At 35.8% G+C, this 21,366-nt stretch overlaps 1 protein-coding gene across 2 annotated transcripts; it reads right to left on the reverse strand.

The window, feature by feature from the left end:
* Positions 1-3,140: 3,140 nt before the first annotated feature.
* LOC112034120 (biotin carboxyl carrier protein of acetyl-CoA carboxylase, chloroplastic) lies at positions 3,141-21,226 on the reverse strand. 2 transcript variants are annotated; one of them, XM_024066901.2, is made up of 7 exons: positions 20,913-21,221; positions 19,790-19,843; positions 19,530-19,696; positions 19,121-19,448; positions 18,911-18,982; positions 3,515-3,580; positions 3,141-3,417 (listed from the first exon to the last, which is right to left on the reverse strand). In XM_024066901.2, the coding sequence occupies exons 1-7, from the start codon at positions 21,054-21,056 to the stop codon at positions 3,394-3,396; spliced, it is 855 nt and encodes a 284-aa protein (XP_023922669.1). In that variant the 5' UTR covers positions 21,057-21,221; the 3' UTR covers positions 3,141-3,393. The 2 variants fall into 2 exon arrangements, with proteins under 2 accessions (XP_023922669.1, XP_023922668.1); XM_024066900.2 differs by having other exon boundaries at positions 19,530-19,843; positions 20,913-21,226.
* Between the last annotated feature and the right edge of the window lie 140 nt (positions 21,227-21,366).

The raw sequence follows: 21,366 nt of genomic DNA on the forward strand, positions 1-21,366 counted from the left end.
TTGTTTATTATTCTTCTTCTCTTGCATCTGTTCTCTTGTTTAAGCTCCCTGTACTCTCTTCACCGTGAAGAAGAAGAAGAAGAAAAAAAAAAAAGAGCAAACGTCAAACTTCACCAATCCACCACCACCACCATAGTAACCTAGCACCATCCAACTACCTCCACCACAACCCATTTCAATAGTTCATTTTCCAAACACAAAATCAACAAAATTAAAACCAAAACAACTTAAAATCAACCCAAACCCTACTGGAAAACTCATCACAAACCCAACTCAAAATCAACCCAATCCAAAATCAATTCAAAATCAAACCCATATGAAAACCCATAAGAAAACCCAATGCAAAACCCACTAGAGATGCCATTGTACGACCTCACCACTGTCACCAGAACCACAACTGATGTTGTTGAAGCTATCGATTTCTTAGAAGCTGATGATATGACCTTGTCCTATGTGTGTGGGGGGGAGGGGGTTGGGATGATAGACGCAAAGAGTAGAAAGTGACCAAGAGAAATGTGTTTGAAATGAGAGAGAGAGAGATAAGATAATAATAAAAATGATTATTTAAATGAAATGAAGTGTATAATAAATAAACTGATGTAGGTATTTTGTAAATGTAGATGTATAAACTATAAAATAGAAAAAATATGTTCTTTTTGTAAAATAGAAAAATTTTTAGAATTAATGTGAATGCTTTAAAGAAAGTTATTTTCATAAATATATGATAAGATAATGTGACGTGTTAAAATTGGAAGGGTAAAACATGAGTTTTACACCATATCCTTACGGAATTTAATCTCTTTCTAATGTATATAATTGAAGTCGTTTGACTTTTTGGTTAGACCTCTTAATATTATATATCACATGAACTTTTGAGACCTCATAATTTTACATGTCATTATTCTTATATTTAAAAATAATAAATTCATATTTTATTATATATTTAAATCCTTGATAGAATCTTGGTAAATCATATTTTCTTTAAATAGTAGATTTTAAAATCCCATATAAAAACATAGCCATAATAAATAAATGACTAATGATAGAATATGTACTTTTAGATATAAATGCAATTATTATAAATGACTATTAATAACTATCATAATTATCAAATTTCATATTTAGACCCAAAAAAAAAAAAATTACATTATATAATTTTAATTATGAATTACATTATATAAAGTATTAACAGTCCTTCGAAGGGAGAAAAATTCATTCGTACTGCACTAGCTCCCAACACTAATGGTCTGTTTAGATTGAGGGGGAGGGAGAGAGAGTAAAGTAGAGTTGGCCGGAAATTAGTCTAATTTTTAGCCAACTCTACACTACTCCCTAGGGCTGTAATTAGTCAGTTCTCAGTCGGTGTGACTCCATGTTGCCCCAAATCGATATCCTCGATTTTGCCAAATTCAAAACCAATATCGACAAAGACAAAAATGAAATTGCAAGACACTAAACCATGAAAACAACGGTCGATGCAATCAGTTTTTTCAGTTTCCTTATCTCATCTATTTTCTAAGAAAGCAAACAAAGAAAAAAAATAAAGAAATTAATCTAGAGAAAAGAAACAAAGAACAAACTCAAAATATAAACCCAGCAAACTAAATCCAAGCAAAAAGAGGGGTAGCACTTCTTCTGATCTCCAACAGCGTCTCATCTAAAAGATGAAGATGATGGCTAAAGAAATAGGTAAGGGATGAGTGAAGAGGGAGAGAGAGAGGGGAAAGGGCGGCTAAGAAGAGAGGATGAGTGAAGAGCAGAGAAGGAAGCCTGATTTTTAGCCAACTCTACACTACTCCCTAGAGCTGTAATCGGTCGGTTTTCAATCGGTGTGAGGCTCCATGTTGCCCCGAACCAATACCCTCGGTTTTGCCAAATTCAAAACCGATATTGACTAAGACAAAAATGAAATTGCAAGACACCGAACCACGAAAACAATGGTCAATGCGGTTGGTTTTTTCGGTTTCCTTATCTCATCTATTTTCTAAGAATGCAAACAAAGAAAAAAAATAAAGAAATTGATCCAGAGAAAAGAAAAAAAGAACAAACTCAAAATATAAACCCAACAAACTAAATCCAAGCAAAAAAAATATGGAAGCACTTCTTCTGATCTCTAATGGCGTCTCATCTAAAAGATAAAGATGGTGGCTAAAGAAATAGGTAAGGGATGAGTGAAGAGGGAGAGAGAAAGGGGAAGGGGCAGCTGAGAAGAGAGAATGAGTGAAGATGAGAGAAGGAAAAGTGGAAAACAATTAAGGGGAAATGGGGATAGGAGGTTGAATGAGAAAGAGATGCTAGGGTTTTAGAAGTTTAGTTTTAAATAAAACCCAAAACGACGTCATTTTGATAATAGAAACATTAAAAAAAGAAAAAAAGAAAAAAAGAGAGAGGCTGTTTTGAAGATTATAACATGGGACTAGAACTTGAAAGACACGCGCCTTCACCATTAAGGTAACATACATTTACTAAATGTATTTTACCTATAATATTGGTCAATTTCAGTTTGGTTCGGTATAATTTCACTAAAACCGAGACAGAATTGATAAATTTCAGTTTTAAAAAAATTTAAACCGAAGCTGAACTGAACCCAAAAAAAAAAAAAAAAAAAAAAAAAAGATGAAGAAGAAGAAGAAGAAAAATTAAATTCAGTCCATTTGGTTTTTCGCACACCCCTACTACTCCCCATTGATCCCCCTACCTTGCTAATTTTCAACGAACTCTACACTAGCCCTTGATCCCCCTACCTCCCCCTTTAATCTAAACAAGCTTGGAACTCATCACTTAATTTGTGACGGGTAAAAAGTAAAAACAATACAACTATTTCCAAGACACTACCCAATTTCCTCCCCTCCAATAAGGAGAATTTGGGCTGAAAATCAAAATCCTTTTGCATCATCCAAACTCATTCCCACATTGGGATTAATATCTCTCTTACCACCCTAGGTAGTAGCTCAATGCTTTTTAACACTGAAATGGCATGAAATGTTATCAAAAATTCATAATGCAAAAAATGAAATTGAATAAGTCCCCTTTAAACATGTAACAAGTAAAATGGGGGGTGGGGGTTAATTGAATCCAAAACATTTAGCTGGTACTGGTTAAAGCACCTATCACAGATGTCATATCTAGAGCTTCTTGAATAATGCACAAACAACTAATTTATTAGAACATTGTCCAAACATGGAGGGGCGAGAAATATCTGTTCTAGTAAAAAAATTTTAAATAAATTAAATAATTCATTCAACAATAAGTCACTCTCAACTCTAGCCAAATCTCATTTCACACATAACATTCTACCAAAAGGAAACAATGCCGCATCTCATAATCTTACCAACTGCACCCACTTTCTAATTGCCATTTGGTCCATCGATTAGCATACTTGACGGTCAAGCTCTAAGGCTCAATTACAAAAAGAGGCTGAAACGTGACAAAAAGAAGTCAATAGAACCTGAAACTAAATTCACGATACAGCACTTGCAAATTAGAAGTTGAGCTGTCCAAAAAGAAGACTTACCATGTCAATGCTAACAGGCTTGCCATCTTCTACAAGGACCTCAACTATGGTTCCTGATTGATCAGCCTGAAAAAATAAAATAAATTAAATAGAGAGAGAGAGATTTATTTCTGGTGCAATTTATTCAATGAAAGACATTTTGGACTCAACTACTTGCATGTAGACAAATAAATGGTGACAGATTCCAGAAGATTATAATGCAAACAGAGTACAGAAGGACTTTATTCTCAAAATATATTCAAAAAAAGGGGGAAAGAAAGAGAAGGAATTTTTTTTTTTAAATGTACAGAATCTAATCGTTCATCATTTTCAGAATGATACCTTTAAAAAATAATAATAATAATGTAGGGATCTCTTCTAAAGAAGAGCCGTTTGGACTTGCTTCTAGCCAAAAAAAACCTACAGGACAACTTACCCCACCCGCCAAAACTAGTTGACAGGTAATTAAGGAACATTCACCCCTAACAAGCTAAGCAGTTTAGGCCCATGCCCAGGAGCATTTTCAGAATGATACTTTCAACATGGTCAATGGGAGTATTCAATCAAAAAAACTTACTCCAAAGCCATTGGTAGAATTTAGCTAGTCAAATTGCCTTTTTGTTTTTTTCCTGGCAAGATTCAAATCTAGTATAAATGCATTTTGGCTAAATTTTCAAAAATTGATAGGGTAGCTCGGTCAGCTTTTAAAATACCTAGAAGGGCATATGGAGCCATCTCCTTCAAAAGCCATAAGCAACAAGGGATTAATGACGATTTCTAACATTTATACTACCTTCTGCCTCTTTGCAAACAAATCTGCCTCTTTGCATTATTAATAAATAAAAAATAAAAAAATAAATGTAGAACTTGATAAGTTGCTTATTTCAAGGCAAGAGTAGTTCATTTACTTATAAATCGCTGACTCCAAAATGAGACAAATTCTAGATGCCAAAATTTACTTGCTGATCAAGTACAAGTCTCTAACACACACGTATGATATCCAGTTAAATGTTCTCTGAAAATAGTGTAAGAAGATTAGGTCATCATAATTTTTATTGCCTCCACCATAATATAGTGAGCCCCTACAACCATGCCATTTTAGTTGTATAACTATTGTCTCTCCAAAAAAGATATGAGCTGTCATGTAAACACATGATCAAAAACTTCCCAGATCTTTCTTTCTTTCTTTTGGATGTTTTTATGGTTTTTTGAAACATGAAATTCTTTTATTTTATTATTAAAATTTGGATCTTTTAGGGGTGATAGATTGTGAGCTAAGGAGGAGCACAGATTAAAAAAAAGGAAGGAACAAAGTTTTTTGTCACTTGGTGTGTAGGTGAAGGCAGATATTTTTATGGACAAACCTAGAAATTCTTTGTAATTCGTATTGGCTACTATTCATTGGCTTCTAAGAAACCCAATACTTCTTCATTATCGTCATCATCTCCTTTTTCTCTCTGGTGCTAGCCTAAGTGCAGGTAATTGAAGATTAGAGCTTGAAGCGATACCGACAATGAGAAAAAGGAATCAACGCTAACACTAAACAAAAAGACTAATATTAAAAAAAGAAAAAAAAAATGCCACATCAATTAAAAAGATCCCATGTCAATGTACTATTATAGCCACATGGGCATTAACATTAACGGCAGTTAACAAAAATACTAACATTGCTCATAGGGTAAACTTCAGGGACCAATAATATAATTTTGCCAAAAATAAAAATAAGTTGACTTGCAATTTTTGTGGTAAAATTGCAAAAGGAGGGGTTTATATAAATATTATATGAATTATATAATTTTTTTTATATTTTAATTTATATGGTTTTTTGATCACTTGATTGTTGTATTGCCCATTAATATTTATTTTCAAATATATATATATATATTAAATGCTTCACTTCAATAGGGTGTGCGACTCAAGGAGGCCTTTGCGCTTAAGTGCACCTGGAACTTTTTACTAGTTTAGATGGTTGAACTTGATTCCATGAACTTGTATCATAAAACTCTTGTGGTTGTGTCATATTGAATGTACTGTATTAACTTTGCGTTTTGTCATATTTCCTAGGGGTGAGCAACAACCTGTTGGACCCAATCTACTTGTTCGACCAAAGCAGATCTGAAGCATTTCAGTAGGTTTTGACAATTGCTTCAGCCGGTGGCGGGTTTCTCTTGCGTAAAACCTGCACATTTTCAGTCATATATCAGGTTAAGGGGTGTAAAACTGCTGAAACTGCCCGATCGCCTCTTCCTCCTAACTTCTATGGCCATTGGTGTTTGCAGTCGTGGTAGGCCATTCAAGGTCAAAATCTGGCCATGGGGACCATGATTTGGCAGCGGCGACCCCCCTCCACCTTTTGATGCTTTTCCATCTTTGTCTTTCTTGCCTGCCAATGCTTTGCCGTTGACATCAACTCCCCAACTGAGAATCCAATGAATAGGACAACTCGGTCTATAACCCAGTGATGGTCGGTCAGCAGCAGATTGTTTTCTTCCAAACCAGAAATGGTTGGATTGTTGGCAGGTTGAGGGTCAACCTGAACCTGCCAGTCCTGTGATTAGCCCTAATATTTCCCAAATGACCTTGCGAGTGGCGACTCACAACATTTTCACATGTGGCTGCATTTTTAGCTCATCATATATAGGCTCATAAATGATTGGTTTTAGCTCTATTTCGCTTTCTTCCTAATGGTATTTAGGATGGGGATCAAAGAATTAGTTCTTAAATTCTCTCAACTCTCAAGTGTAATGATAGGAACTGAACTTTCACAAACTTCTGCTAAGGGCATTTTGTTTTTTCACACAACTGAATGAGAAAGCCTTACTAATAACATAAGTACTTGCTACGGGAATCCTTTTCCATCATTTAGCTATTTCTAGATCAGTATCCTCCATTAAAAGCGTGGCAATAGAACGTTGACTGAGATGGACAATCCAGCTTGCCTGGGTACCCGGTCACTGAAGAGACACTGGCAGTGAAAATTGTTTTTTTTTTTTTTTCAAAATGTTTTGGTGTTTTACTTTTTTATATTAAATATGAATAGATTATTAACTTAAAATTGAATTGTAAGTTTTTCTTCAAAATAGCTTATGTAAAGATCTTGTAATAAAAGTGTAAATCTTGAAATAGTTTTAGCATTTTAATATAAAAAAATGCCACATCAATTAAAAAGAAGACATGTCAATGTTCCATTAGCCACATAGACATTAACGCTAATAGCAATTAACAAAAGGATTAACATTGTTTTTTGATAAGTAACAAGTTTATTGATATAAAAAAGGAGAACACCCTAGTACACAAGGAGTGTACAAGGGGTCGAACAATCAAGAACAAAAATTACAAGAATCTAGAAAATTAAGAAAAGATAAAAATGATTGGTTTCGCAAAGTAGCCAACCAATCCATTAAAGTTCTAAAAAAAAAATAGCTTCAATTTTGATATAGATCTCTCCTTATCTTCAAAGGACCTACTATTTCTCTCCTCCAAAGACACTACAATAAGCAATAGGAAACAATCAACCATATATACCCATTTCGATGATGACCAAATCTGCCTTGCCAACATGCTAGAAGCTCCACTACAGACTGTGGCATAACCCAGCTCACTCCAAACAAACTGAACACCATAGCCCACAGATCCATTGCAATTGGACAATGAAGAAAAAGATGATCAATCGATTCACCATTACACTCGCACATGTAGCACAAATCCAATATCCAAACTTTCATTTTTCATAAATTGTCAATCATTAAGCATTTCCCTAAAGCAGTAGTCCAAACAAAGAAAGTTAATCGAGAAGGAATTTGTTGTTTCCAAATAATTTTCGAAGAAAAGCAATAGTCATTAGAGCCCACTAAGAGACAATAATAATCCTTAACCATGAAGCCCTTCTCTCTATTAGGTTTCTAGCACATCTTATCCTCACCAAACCCTTTCACTGAAGCACCATATATGGTATCCATGAAACCGGCTAGTGCCTCTAATTCCTAAGCATGCACACCCCTAAAGAAACTTACATCCCAAAACAGGACTCCATTATCAAACTTCATAAGCTCAGCCAAACTAACCTCCTAATCTCGATAAAATCTAAACAATTCAAGATAGCTGACTGCAAGAGATGTCTTACCACACCAACGGCCTTGCCAAAATTTCACCCTAGATCCATCCCCAATATCATATAGAATGTGGCGAGAAAAAGATAGCCATCCCTAACTAATATTTTTCCATAGGCCAACACCATATGGACCATTAACAAGCCTAGTACACCAGCCACCCCATCCACAGCCATATTTCACCTCTATCACTTGCCTCCAAAGGGCAGCTCTCTTCATCCCAAATCTCTATAGGCACTTCTCAAGCAAACCTTCATTAAAAAGTCTTACCTTCCTTATCCCCAAGCCACCCGAAGCAATGGGAGTGCAGACAGTAGCCCATATAACCAAATGGAATTTTGGTTTGTCACCAATGCCACTCCATAAGGAATAAGGAATTCCTCTAAAGTTTCTCAATTTAGTTAACCACAACAGCAAGAATAGGAAATAAAGATAGAAAATAAGTGGGTAAATTAGATAGAGTGCTTTTAATTAAAGTGACTCTACCTCCCTTGGATAAGTACAAACGTTTCCATCTTGCTAATCTTCGTTCTATCTTCTCCAGAATTGGATTTCATATTATCTTATCCTTGAATTTAGCTCCCAACGGAAGACCTAAATATTTCATTGGAAGAGTAACTTGTTTACCGCCAAGGACATTCAACAATAAGTCAAAATTATGCACCATACCAATAGGAACCAGCTTTGACTTGCCCAAATTTATTTTTAGACCAGAAACCGCCTCAAACCAAATGAGGATCATACGGAGAAACAAAACCTGATCCAGATCAACATTACAAAAAATTAAAGTGTCGTCTGCAAAGAGAAGATGAGACACCGCTAAAGATCTTCCCTTTAAATGACCCACACCAAAGCCTGATATGTGACCATCATGGACAGCTTTATCCAACTTTCTCCTAAGGGCTTCCATAACCAAGACAAACAACAAATGTCACCTTGTCTCAACCCCCTGGAACTCTTAAAAAACCCATAAGGAGAGCCATTTATCAGAATAGAGAAGCGAACTACAGATATGCAAAAAAAAATCCACTGCCGCCATTTAGCAGAGAACCCACCCCGTTCTAGTAACTGCATAAGAAATCCCCAATTTACATGATCAAAAGCCTTCCCAACATCTAATTTGCAAAGTAGCCTTAGCAAACTAGTTTTCAATCTATTGTCAGGGCATTCATTAGCAATAAGTACAGGGTCAAGAATTTGCCTATTCCTCACAAAAGCATTTTGTGAGGCTGAAATTATATCTTCCTTGACCATGCTAAGTTTGGTGGCTAAGACCTTAGTAATGATTTTACAACCCCCCCCCCCCACCCCCCCCCCCCCCCCCCCCCAAACAAGACTAATGAGGCGAAAATCCTTGACTTCAATTGCTGCACTTTTTTTAGGGATAAGAATGATGAATGTTGCATTCAAACTTTGCTCAAACTGACCTTTAGCAAAAAAATGATGAAATACAGCCATAAGATCAAGTTTGAGAAATTCTGTATGACATCAAAATTTTCTACCTCCTCAAAGGGTCTATCTAGCCAACCTGCATTATCACCAGATATCCTTGGAAATACCAAGACTTCTAGAAATGGTCGAACAACTTGCTGCTCAGAGTATAAATTCATAAAAAATTGAGTAATACAATCAGCAATCATACCTTGATCGGAAGACAAGATTCCATCAATCGTAAGTCTCTCAATACCGTTATTTCTTCTATTGGAATTAACAATTCTATGGAAAAATTTGGTATTTGTGTCCCCCCCTTTCATGTGTAGCACTCTTATGCCTCCAACTAATCTTTTCTAAAAGTGTGAGCTTTTCAATATGATTAACTTGTTCTAACTTTTCCTCAGCTGTTAAAAGGATGAGTCTCCTCTCTAACATCCAAATCATTCAATTTGTTCTAGAGCTACTGTTTCTTAAAAGTGACATTGCCAAACTCTGCTTCATTCCACTTTTTTAGACCCAACTTCAAAGCTGCCAACTTCTTAACAAGTATAAAACTAGGATTTCCTTGGAACAAATAGGATGCTCACCAAGCTTTCACTTTATCATCACAATTCTCCACCTTTAACCACATTTTCAAAACGAAAAAGAGTTCTACCTCTCCAATGACTCCCCCCCTCCAACAGAATTGGGTAGTAGTTTGAAAGTACTCTAGACAGCCTTCTCTGTGAAAATAGAATGAAGTGATCCGCCAAGAGCAGAGAGAAAAGAAACCGATCTAATCTAAAAGTGGAGGAAATATTGGACCAAGTATAAAGGCCTCCTTCCATAGGTATATCTATCAGCCCATGAAGAGAGATAAAATCAAAAAATCCATACATAGCCTGAGTACAACTTGTAGCCCCTAATCTTTCCGATGGGAAGCAAATTATATTAAAGTCACCTCCTAGACACCATGGCACATTCCACCAATTAATCAACCCTGTCAACTCCTCCCACATTTTCCTACGCCTCTTGTTCAAATTTGGCCCATATAAACCTGTAAAGCCCACTCAAATTGATCACCAACATTGTTAAATTTGAATGAAAGAAAAAAACGCCCTATGCTTCCTCCACCTTTTCCACTGCCCTTCAATCCCACATCAGGACAATACTTCCAAAAGCACCTTCTGAACCCAGGTACAACCAGTCTACATATGGACAGCTCCATATACTTCAAAAAATTTCTCTAGTAATCCATTCAAGTTTAGTCTCTTGCAAACATACAATATCAGGCCTCCATGCACGCAACAAATTACAAATCTGAAGCCTCTTCTCAACCTCATTCAATCTTCTAACATTCTAGAAAAGCATCTTTAGATTCATTAAGGAACAGAAAGAGCCCGCTCCCTATTAATACCACTGTGCCTAGTTGAAGTAGAATCATAATTAATCGAACTGAATAGACCCTTCAGCTCTCTTATACCTTTCACTCTAGAACTCTTCAAGTCGCTTTTTTTTTTTCCAACGCAACCCTATGGTGTAATTCAGCCTCAACAGCCAACAAAAAAGTGGTTGCTTGATTTTCCAAACCTTTTAGGGATGTGCCCAAGAAGTTATCAAACCCGTTAAATTTGCTTTGGAACCACTTAGAGTAAGATTCTTTCCTCACTGGACTCTTAACACCCACCACTTCCTGTCCTTCCATTGCCAAGGGTAGAGAAAAGGCCAACGGTTCCACAGCTAAAGGCGGCAAACCCCCTTCGTTAGGTAGCTCAGCAGACTCTGAAAGTGTCTGTAACCCAATCCTCCACAAGTACTTCATTCCCATCAAACTAAGCTGATGACACCTCCAAAACGTCTAAAGACTTCAACGAGACCAAGGCCACTTCACCCACCGACAAAGAAATTTGAATCGGAACTGCCACTCTTCTTCCATCTCGCAGTTCAAGCACCCACTGCTCTAAATTCCCCCACTTCTTGCTAACATTGCCGAAATGCTCCTGAAGTATCAATCAGATGTCTCACTGCAAGTTCTCTTCACCATTGGAGGTGTTTGCTGACTCATTGGCCTCATCAGAGCAAAGAAACTTTGTATCGGTCTCATCGGAGCCAAGGAACTCATTACTGGGCTCATAGGCACCGATAAGGTCAATATCAGCATCATCAGAGACTTTCATCGACTAGGCTAGCATCGACGAGTTTCAGAAATTAGCTTGAGGTTGCTTCGATTTGGCAACCACATCGCATCTTCTAGTACCTCACACTGAGCTCGCCAAAGCCGAAGGCAAGTTTCCTAGGTTCTGGGTCTCGCCATTTGGAAGGGATTGTTTTGGTTAGGGCCACCAGACTGTGATGGGCTTCAGATTAAATTTGGGCTTTGCATTGAAGGGAGCTTTGAGCTTAAAAATGTTATTATTATTATTATTATTATTATCCTTGGGCTTATCTACGCGGCCCACTTTTTGGACTTCCTGAACTTTGGACCACTTTACCTTCCACCCACCATCTGGCCCACGATCCAATCTCAAGCATACATCCAGCGTTAAATGCGAATCACTGCCACCACTAGTTCTCTGTAATCTCAACCAAAAACTTATCCTTAGACATCGCTTGTTTCTTCCCAGCATCCAAATCACACGTATCGTGGCTATGATTGCTCAAATTTGATTTGGTTGAATTTTGAAAAGTAGGCATTAATTGCTTTCCTTTCCTGCTACCACTACCCTCTCTCTGATCACCCTCCGCCATTGCCAACAAAAAAGATTTGGAATTCTCCACTATTAGTTTCAGGACATAATTGGATGGCTATTTGATGGCGAGTGTCAGAGAAGCAATTGCTTTCCATAGATGAAATCCAAACCCTCTCCACCCACTACCCAATTTTCCTTCTGGCACCACGAGAAAGCCTTTTCGATGGCCATGGATAAGTTCCAAGATCATTAAAAAACTGCCATGTGCATTGGAACCCAATTGCAAAATAAATACTTTCTCACCATCCCTGAAGGTTCATGCAAAGTTACCAGGGGTTGTATTGGACATTAGATCCTCCACAATAGCTAGCAAACACTTTGCACTCTCTTTGCCCATGAAAACTGATCGGAGAGAATCCTGATTTCACTCAAAAATGCGTAACATTAAATAAGTACCTCCCTCCTCAACTGAGAATTCAAAAGTCTTGGACTCAAAGAAAAAGAAAATAGAACCTCCCATAACAACAGAGAAAAACCACAAATTTTGTGACTAATTCAAGGTAGCTAGGCCTCTGTTGCGACTAATATTGTTAATTTTTTAAACTTGGAGGACCAATCACGCTCACTTAAAACTTGAGGAACCAATAGTGCTCATAGGGTAAACTTCAAGAACCAATAATATAGTTTCGCCTTTATTTTTTTGTATCAAATAGATACGTGTACTTTTGTCGAATCCTTTCATGAATCTCTAGTAGCTATAATGCACTATGACTAATTACGAATATTAGTTAATAATTTAATCACTTCATAAGTATAAGTCTATAAGAATTAGTCAATATAAGTACAAGTCTATAAGAATTAGTCAATACTAGTCTCTTAGCACGTATGTAAGGCTCTTCTATTTATTTCTAAGGTTAATAATTTTCAATGATTCAATTACCCATGAAAAGTTAGCAATTTAGCATAGACAACTAAGAAAGAAAAATTAAATAAAAATTGAAGCAAATAATCACAGAGACTCAAACAATAGCTGAATATAAGCAAACTTGTTTGTGTTTGGTTAGCTAGAAAAATGTAAGTGAGAAAAAGAACCTTTGTTCCTTGTCTTCTTCCTATGAGTGTTGAAGATTAACATGTCTTCAATTGAATGTTGTACCAATACATTTTGTAAAAGAATTCTGTTTTTTTTCTTTCCATACTTTTTGAATGTTGAGTTAAGGTTGTGTTTTGAACGTTTTATCCAAAAAAAAAAAGGGTTGTGTTTTGAACGTGAGTTAGTGGGAGGTGTAGGAAACTGTTTTAAACAGTTTAGTTTTAATTTGTGTAGTGAGGGTGAAGTTTATCTATAATTTTTTTTTTTTTAAGATTAAAAAAAAAAAAAAAAACCATGATTTTGATAGGAGATTTTTTTTTTGGCATTTTTTTATCTATAATTTTTTTTTTTTTAAGATTAAAAAAAAAAAAAAAAACCATGATTTTGATAGGAGATTTTTTTTTTGGCATTTTTTTATTTCTTTTCTTTCAAGTAACCCAACGTACTTCCCTAAAAAAAAAGGACAAAAAAAAAAGAAAAAAGAAAGGAAAGGAAGGAGTAACCGAAAATAGAGTATTTGAGTTTAACAAAAAATAAATAAAGAAAAGAAATGAAGGTGCAAGTGTGTAACCGAACATAATTGAGAGTATTTGAGTTTAAATATAAAACAAACTTTTTAAATTGAGAGTTTTTTCTTTTTAAATAAAAAAAAAATTGAGAGAATTTGAATTCAAATAGAAAACAATCTTTTCAAATAGGGAAGAAGAAATTTAGAAAAATGAAAATAAAAACACGTGAGAATTGAAAGGAAAAAAAAAATTAATGGGACCTAAGAATTGAAAATTTAAGGAAACCACAATTAAAAAATATATATATAAAAAAATATAATAAAAAAAAAGATTAAAGATCCTAAAATTTTAGGATTTGAAAATAAGTGGTTTCATCTTTTAAATGAGAGTTAAAGATATATTTTTACGGAATTATCCTCAAGTTTTGTTTTTGTTTAAACAAAGAGCGTAGAGGTTTTTTTTTTTTTTTTTTTAATTTATTAATTAAAAAAATAAGCTTAAAAAAATGCGCTTTGAGCTTTTTGAAAAGGCCCAAAAAAGCACACTTAAGAGTGCGCTTCTTTTAATGCGCCTTGTTTTAGGAGCCAAAAGTGTTGGAGCTTTGGTGCTTCGTGCTTTGCGCTTAAGTGTGCATAAAGCACGCTTTTACTAATACTTTTTTATACTTTAAGGGTTTAATATGAAACACAACAAAGAGCTCTAGGTCAATCCTTTTCCCTAAGAATAGAATAGAGGTAGCAGGCATTAGTTCAAAATCCACTTGGATTGTAATTCACCAACAGAAGAAGCAAGGGGGAAAAAAATTATAGTGGTAAGGTTTTAAGTCGCTTAGAATTTTGAAAGATGACTCCTCCTAGGCATGAGTATAAATTACTTAGCCCGTCAAGGGTGAATGCCATTGGATTTCCCAACTAGTTCTGACAGGTAAGGTCAATTGCCCATAGATTTTATTGGCTAGAGATAAGTCCAAAGGGATCCTTTTTGGAAAGGTTCCTACGATATCACCAAAAAAATAAAATAATATAAAAACAACTTCTCACTGTTAATCTGACATTATTTTCAGTCCATCATAATAAACAATATATCATACCCATCTTCCATTAGGTTGCCTATTACCTGATCTCCTACCCTCATGATTCCTCAGTACACACTACACAGTTTCATAATTTTCCCATGAGTCAGCTCATTGCCATACTAGCCTATAATCTTTTTTTCTTTTTCTTTTTGTTTCCCTAAAAGTAGATAAGATTTGAAACTTACGACCTAATTTGGTTGCAGAAAGGCTAATTTTCCTTTTTGAGGACTCCCATGTATTTTTCTCTTCCCCTCGTCTAAGCATATCCATCAATATCTTCCACCAAGCTAAATGTTGAAATATTTAGTACAAGATAACACCTAAGATATTTTGTCTTGTGAAGTTAAAGCATCAAAAAGTACCAAGAGATATGAACAACTGCATAAAATTTACAATTTGTACAACAGGCCCTAATAACTTCATGTCCATCATTTTAACCCTCACTCATCAATCTATCAGCTCGTTACTATACCATCTAACACCATCTATATGTCCTCATTCAGCAATCATCACACTGTTCATTGACCTGGATCACTTAAAACCCATCAAAGCTACAAATCTCAAGGTTTAACAATGGGATATCCAAGACAATGTCTATTAGTGAATAAAACACATAAATTCCAATTTTTCCTTTGATTCTCAATCACAAAGATGAATTTTGCAACTGAAATTTTGTTAAGATCAAAAGAGTTTCTGTGAGCATCTCCAACAATCAATCTATGAAGAAATAATTTAAACCTCCTACCCTGAAACCAGTAAGGAAGTAGTCGTAGTCAAAGCTCTCTCGTGAGCCTAAAAACACTCAAATAAATAATGTTGAAGCTAAAGGGAAGAAGTCAAAAGAGTGAGAGAAATGTATGGCAACCAGAGAGTTCTAAGCAGCCACATAGTCTTCTCAAAAGGCTCTGGTCCTTGGTCCACCTTTCCTCCCTCTGTTCCCTTTACTTATCTGCGAACATATTCTTTTCAAAGGACTGTGCTCCTAGGCCCACCTCTCCTCCCTCTGTTCCCTTTAGTTATCCATTAGTAACAAGGCCGTTGTGCCATAGACTGATGGAGAATGAGATTATTGTCGATGTTGGGAATGCTAGACTGTGTGAGGTTAGAATTTCACATGGGATATTTTAAATGGGAAGTCAAACAAGTTCAAGTTACCCCAACCAAAAAATAAAATGAAATAAAACAAAATACAAAGAGAGAATTACATAGCTTGATATACTAGTTTAGACAAGTTATCCCTTTTTAATTTTATTTTTTCGTGACATGGAACGTCACCAAGGCAGGGCCCTTTGGACCCACCTTTGAGGAGTAAACCATGGATAAGTGACCCCACTCATCAAAACCATGCATCAGGTAATCCAGAGGAACTTCCAAGGGGGATCCAATGTTGGTAAAAGCGAGGGGCGCACTTAAGTGCAAAGACCTCTTGGGGCCTAGGCACGAAGCGCAAAGCGCAAGCGCAAGCCTGATTGAAGTGAAGCGCACATTTAAAAATAATAATTTAATAAATTTAAAAATAATTATTAATGAAAAATGCACCAATCAAATTATCAAATTATCATAGAAATTGAAATAAAAAATTTTATATAATTCATATAACATTTAGATAAGCCCTACTTTTGCAATTTTAACACAAAAACTGCAAATCAAGTCATTTTATTTGTTTGGATAAGCTAGATATGAGTACTTCCATGTAACATCTTTTCTTAAATCTCCAATATCCATAATGCCCTATGACTAATTAGTAATATTAGTTAATAATTTAATCACTTGTAACTCTATAGGAATTAGTCTGCCATGTTCAACATCAACCACTAAAGTAACTAAACAATTACCAAAAATATGTTACTTTTTTTTTCCATTTTTTTTTTTTGATAGGTAATCAGAGAAATATTATAAAAGAAAAAAATAAAAGTACAAGTAGTTCATGATGATGAACAACAAGATAGAAGAACCAAACAGCAAAACAAAAGATAAGGAAATCAGAAAGCTAATTTAAGGGAAAACATAAACTCTGAAAGAGACAAAGAATCAGTAAAGCCCCAACAACGAGCCCACTCAAAAAGACTACGCTGGCATAAAACCTTTAACTCATCCAACGTCTTCTCCATGTTCTCAAAGGAGCGACGATTTCGTTCCAACCAAGCAGATATCCAAAAGGGAAAAAATAGAATGAGAAGAAGAAGCTAGGTGGGTTACTGTTTCAAGGAGAAAAATCAAGAAAAAATAAAAATAAAGATAGGGAAGAACTGGGAGGTTGTGGGTTGGGTTTTAGCCTTTTAGGACAAGTTACACTCAAAATATCTTTTTTTGATAAGTAAGTTACACTAAAAACATGTCAAATCAATGGTTTGTATCAATAATGTCAAGATCCTAAAGTTTTATTTCAGTTTTGATTTATTTTTTTGAAAAATATAAAAAAGTACCAAAAAGCGGGCTTTGAACTTTTTGAAAGAGTGCAAAAAAGCGTGCCTAAAGCGCGCTTCTTTGAATGAACCTAGCTTTTGAGGCAAAAAGCACTGGAGCCTTGGGGCTTTAAGCTTTGAGCTTAAGCGCGCTTAAAGCTTTTAACAACACTGGGGGGATCGACCCTAGGATGTCCTGGGTTACAACTCATCCCAAGCCTCCAACCACTCGGTTGCACCAATGTTCTGAATTTAGTTCCATTTCGGCCGGAATGGCCGGAAAATCTCATACCAGTATGTAAACCGGAATGATAAGCCTCTTGTTCCACCTCAGAGAGAATTTTGGGTAGTTCCAGTGAGTTTCGGCTAATACCGGCCAAAATAGAAGATTCGGCCAGAATGAAGTTTTGGGTATTCTTCTCCTTAAACTTAAAAGGACACAGGATTTCAGAGTATAAGGAAAAGATGAACATTACATGCTTTACTTTGTTGATGTTTATAGAAGGAAAAAAGTGGATCAGATCTACTGTGGGGAAAAGGGAAAAAAAAATAGAGGAGAAAGATGAGAACAGAGAGTCACTAAGAAGACTCTGTGAGAGAAAAAATAGAAAGAAGATGAAGATGATAATAATTTTTTTATTAAGAAGTGGACTCACAAGTTATTAAGGAGTGGTAAAAGTAAAACTAATCAATGCTCCTTGGGAAAGATGATTTTCACGTGGGCTAAGGATACTTTTGCAAGTAAAGTGGGAAGCTTCTTTCATCTTTAATGTGGTTTTGGTTTTTTTTTTTTTTTTTTTTTTTTTTTTTTTTTTTTTTTTTTTTTTTTTTTTTTTTCAAGCGTTGTATTTGCAGATTTGCTTAACAATTTGAGTATTTAGATTAATAATCATAAAAATAAATCCTTCTTCTTTTTTAAAAATCCTGAAACACCCTAAAACGGTAAGCCAAAATAGGCTGGTACCGAAATATTCTGTTCCACTGGACAAACCGAAACAGGGTCCGAAATGGTATTCATAACATTGGGCTACACTCTAATGGGTAGTTATCCCATATTAACTTCATCTTCATACAAATTCAAGTTAACAAACCACAAAGATAAGGGAGAATGATAAGAAGCACTAATTGAAAAATTAAGAAGTCATTTTATGGAGAAGAGAAATAAAATAGCAAATTTTCTCATATAAAGTTTGGATGGTTCATTTTTTTGGCAAGAACTATGGTGTGGGGAGAGCCCGAAGCTTTCAGCATTGTTTCATATTGCCCTAAACAAAGAGGCTTTGGTGGCAGACTATCTAAGTTGTCATAATGGAATCCTACACAAGGATGTCTTGTTTACTAGGGCTATCCATGATTGGGAGATGTCTTTACAGACATTTATTCTTTTTTCTCTAGTCCATCAAAATTAATAGGAATGGTGAAGATTGGATGTGTTCACTTCCGGCTAGGAGTACAGCTTTGAGGTTGAGTCCTATTATCAGATCTACTCAACCAGCCATAGTATTCCTGTGGAGAATTATTAGGTTAAGGTCTCTACTAAGTTTGCTTTTCAAATGGACAGCAGCTTGAGGGAAAATCCCCACCAAGGATAATCTCTGGAAGTGTTAATTTGTTTTGTTGATTGGGGTTGTATATGCAAGAACAGTGGGAAGATTACAGACCATTTACTACTTCACTGTCCTTATGTGTATAATCTATGGTCTATGGTGTTTTGTCTATTTGGGTGTTATGCCTAAGAGATTAGTGGATTCAATGGCTGCTGGACAGGGATTTTGGGAGAGACTGCTCATGTATGGAGGGTCATTCATCTCTATGTCATGTGGAACATCCGGAGAGAAAGGAAGAAGCACACTTTTAAAGGGTTGGGCATTCATATTTTGTAGATATAGAAACTGTTCTTACTTCTTACTTCTTACTTCATTCTCTTTATAATTGGATGGCTACTTCAAGTAGTCACTCATTTTACTCTCTGGAGGAGTTTTTATATTAATGTAAATTGCAATGATCTTTATAGCTTCCCTAGTATACTGCTTGTGTACATGCAGAGTTGCTCTTTTGTTTTCAATCAATTTTTTATTACCTATAAAAAATAATAATAACAAAGATTGAATGAAGAAACTTACTTCTATCTCATTCATCAATTTCATGGCCTCAATGATGCATACTACCTGTCCCTTCTGTACCTTGTCTCCAACCTAAAATAACCCTCTTCTCGTGTAAGAAAATAAACCCAAAAATAAAAATGGAAAAAAGAAAGATGCAGCATCAAACTTTTTCCAACAATCACTAAGCATCATCATCCCAATCCAAGTCACCAAGTAGAAAAAATTCACCTTCACAAATGGCGGTTCACCAGGGCCTGGACATCGGTAGAATGTCCCTGCCATGGGGCATTTAAGATGTGGAAGTGATGACTTGGCTGACTTGACAGCAGGAGGAGAAGTAGATGGAGTTGGGGCTCTAGGAGCTGGGGCAGATGTGGGTGCGGGTGCGGGTGCAGGTGCAGGATGGACTGTTTGGTTTAGTGTTGGAGTTTGTGAATACATCAAGCTAACTGGCGCAGGAGGTGGTGGTTGAGGTAAGGCCTCCTTTTTACGGATTATAACTTCACAGTCAAGCTGTTTCAACTGCAACTCCACTATATCTCTTGAATCAACAAGCCTAAGGAAGATAAAACATGATTTATCATCTTGGAAATGGATGATAAAAGTAGAAAAGAAACAAAAGATCCAGCATGCTCACTTAACAAGACTTGAAACTTGAGCAATGAACTCAGAGATTGATTCCTCTCTAGCCAAAGCTCCAAAAGAATGGTCATTTGATGGCTTAGCATCCTTTGCTTCTGATGTCACTGCCTCCAACTTGGCTGGGGGAGTAGAGGAAGCATTGGAGGATCCACCAACGCCATCCTTGAAGGCAAAAGGTGATTCCAAAAGCATATCCAGGAAGGAATGAATATTTGAAAACAGATCCTCTAATGAAAACCACTGAAAGAACCTTACCTCATTCAATTGGGCCTTTACCACAGTGGGACAATTCCGACTAGGTTGTAAACCCTACAATATGGCCATCAGTTTCAGACTTTCATTGCATATAGATACAACACTTCAAGAGCCTTGGTCACACAAACACACTGGCACATTCCCAGAAAAAAAAATGATATCTTCCAACATGGTAAAGGCCATTTCACTAACATGTTGCAAGGTATATCAATTCCTTAAAGTATGATGAGACCAGAAACAGCAACTTCGAAAATAAAATTGGAAAATTAAGTTCTCCATCAGATACCTAAATTTCAAACTCAGAAACTATCTAGTCCATTCCATTTCCTGAACTGTATGCAACCAACAGAATCTGACAACAGGATTGTTGGACTTGGTCTCCCTATATTTGTAATCCTTCCATCTACGTCCATTCATTAATGACATAAGTCATTGGATCTTTTTAAAAAAAAAAAAAAGACTTATTTCTTGGCCAAAAGGAGGCTTTTTATTCCTAAGATCTTTACAGAACACATTGCTATGCTTTTTGCACTACAGAATTTTTTTTCCATTCGTATAATTGAAGTTTGTACCCTGTTCCACATTTTAACACAGATGAAATCATACATGTTTCTTATAAACACACAAGCGCTATTGTCCATTTACAACAGCCCCAAAAGGGTTATACATATTAAACCAAAAAACGAAAAATCCTTCAACAAACATAGAAAGAATTCTATGACAATGCAAAACTTACATCTACAGCATGTCATGGTGCCCTACTTAAATTTGCCAATACTGTATGCTTCTACCTAAATTTCTATTTTACATACAACACCAATCAACAATAGTTGAACACTAAGAAAATATATATATTAATTGATTTGCCCAAATAAAGAAAAAAATGCAAAAGCCAAATTAAAATTTTCAATTTTCATTCATTTCCCACATTTTCTCGTCATCCAAACAAACAATCCTTCAGCTGAATGAGCTAAATAGCGCTATTGGGTTAGGATCCAATTGGATTATTAAAATAAAAGAAAAATTAAAAACCCAATACATAAATATCAAAGTTTCCATTCATTTTCCCACATTTTCTAAGAACCCAAAAAAGGCATAACTCAGAGAGAGGAAGAGAAATTACCTTGGTGAAAATTCTAAGCTTGGGTTTGGGAGAAACACGAAATGAAAAATGAGAGAGAGAGTGATATCTGTTGTTGAGAGGACGCAAAGTGGCTGAGGCTTTGCCCACAGCTGAGGAGGAAGCTGTCGTCAGAGACGAAGCCATTGCTCAGAGAGAGAGAGTCAGTGACTCACTTTGAAAAAATAAAAGAAACAGAGTTGAGAGAGAGAGTGAGTGATTGGTTTAATCTGAGCTGTGTCGACTGTTAAGGAACAAGGCAGATGGGACAAGAGTTAAGGGTCTGACTCTCTCACTTCAGACTTCAGAGTCAGTGAATCCAAAGACAATGATAACGAGTCAGCATCTGTTTTGGTGTTTCTTCACCGATAAATAATTGACACTTGTCCTAAAAGCCACCTCATTACTCCGTCAACACACTAAAAAGACAATCCTAAAATTTTTTTAAGCCCACCAC

This window comes from Quercus suber, unplaced genomic scaffold (assembly GCF_002906115.3).
Source record: "Quercus suber isolate HL8 unplaced genomic scaffold, Cork oak 2.0 scaffold_48, whole genome shotgun sequence".
NCBI classification, from domain to species: domain Eukaryota; kingdom Viridiplantae; phylum Streptophyta; class Magnoliopsida; order Fagales; family Fagaceae; genus Quercus; species Quercus suber.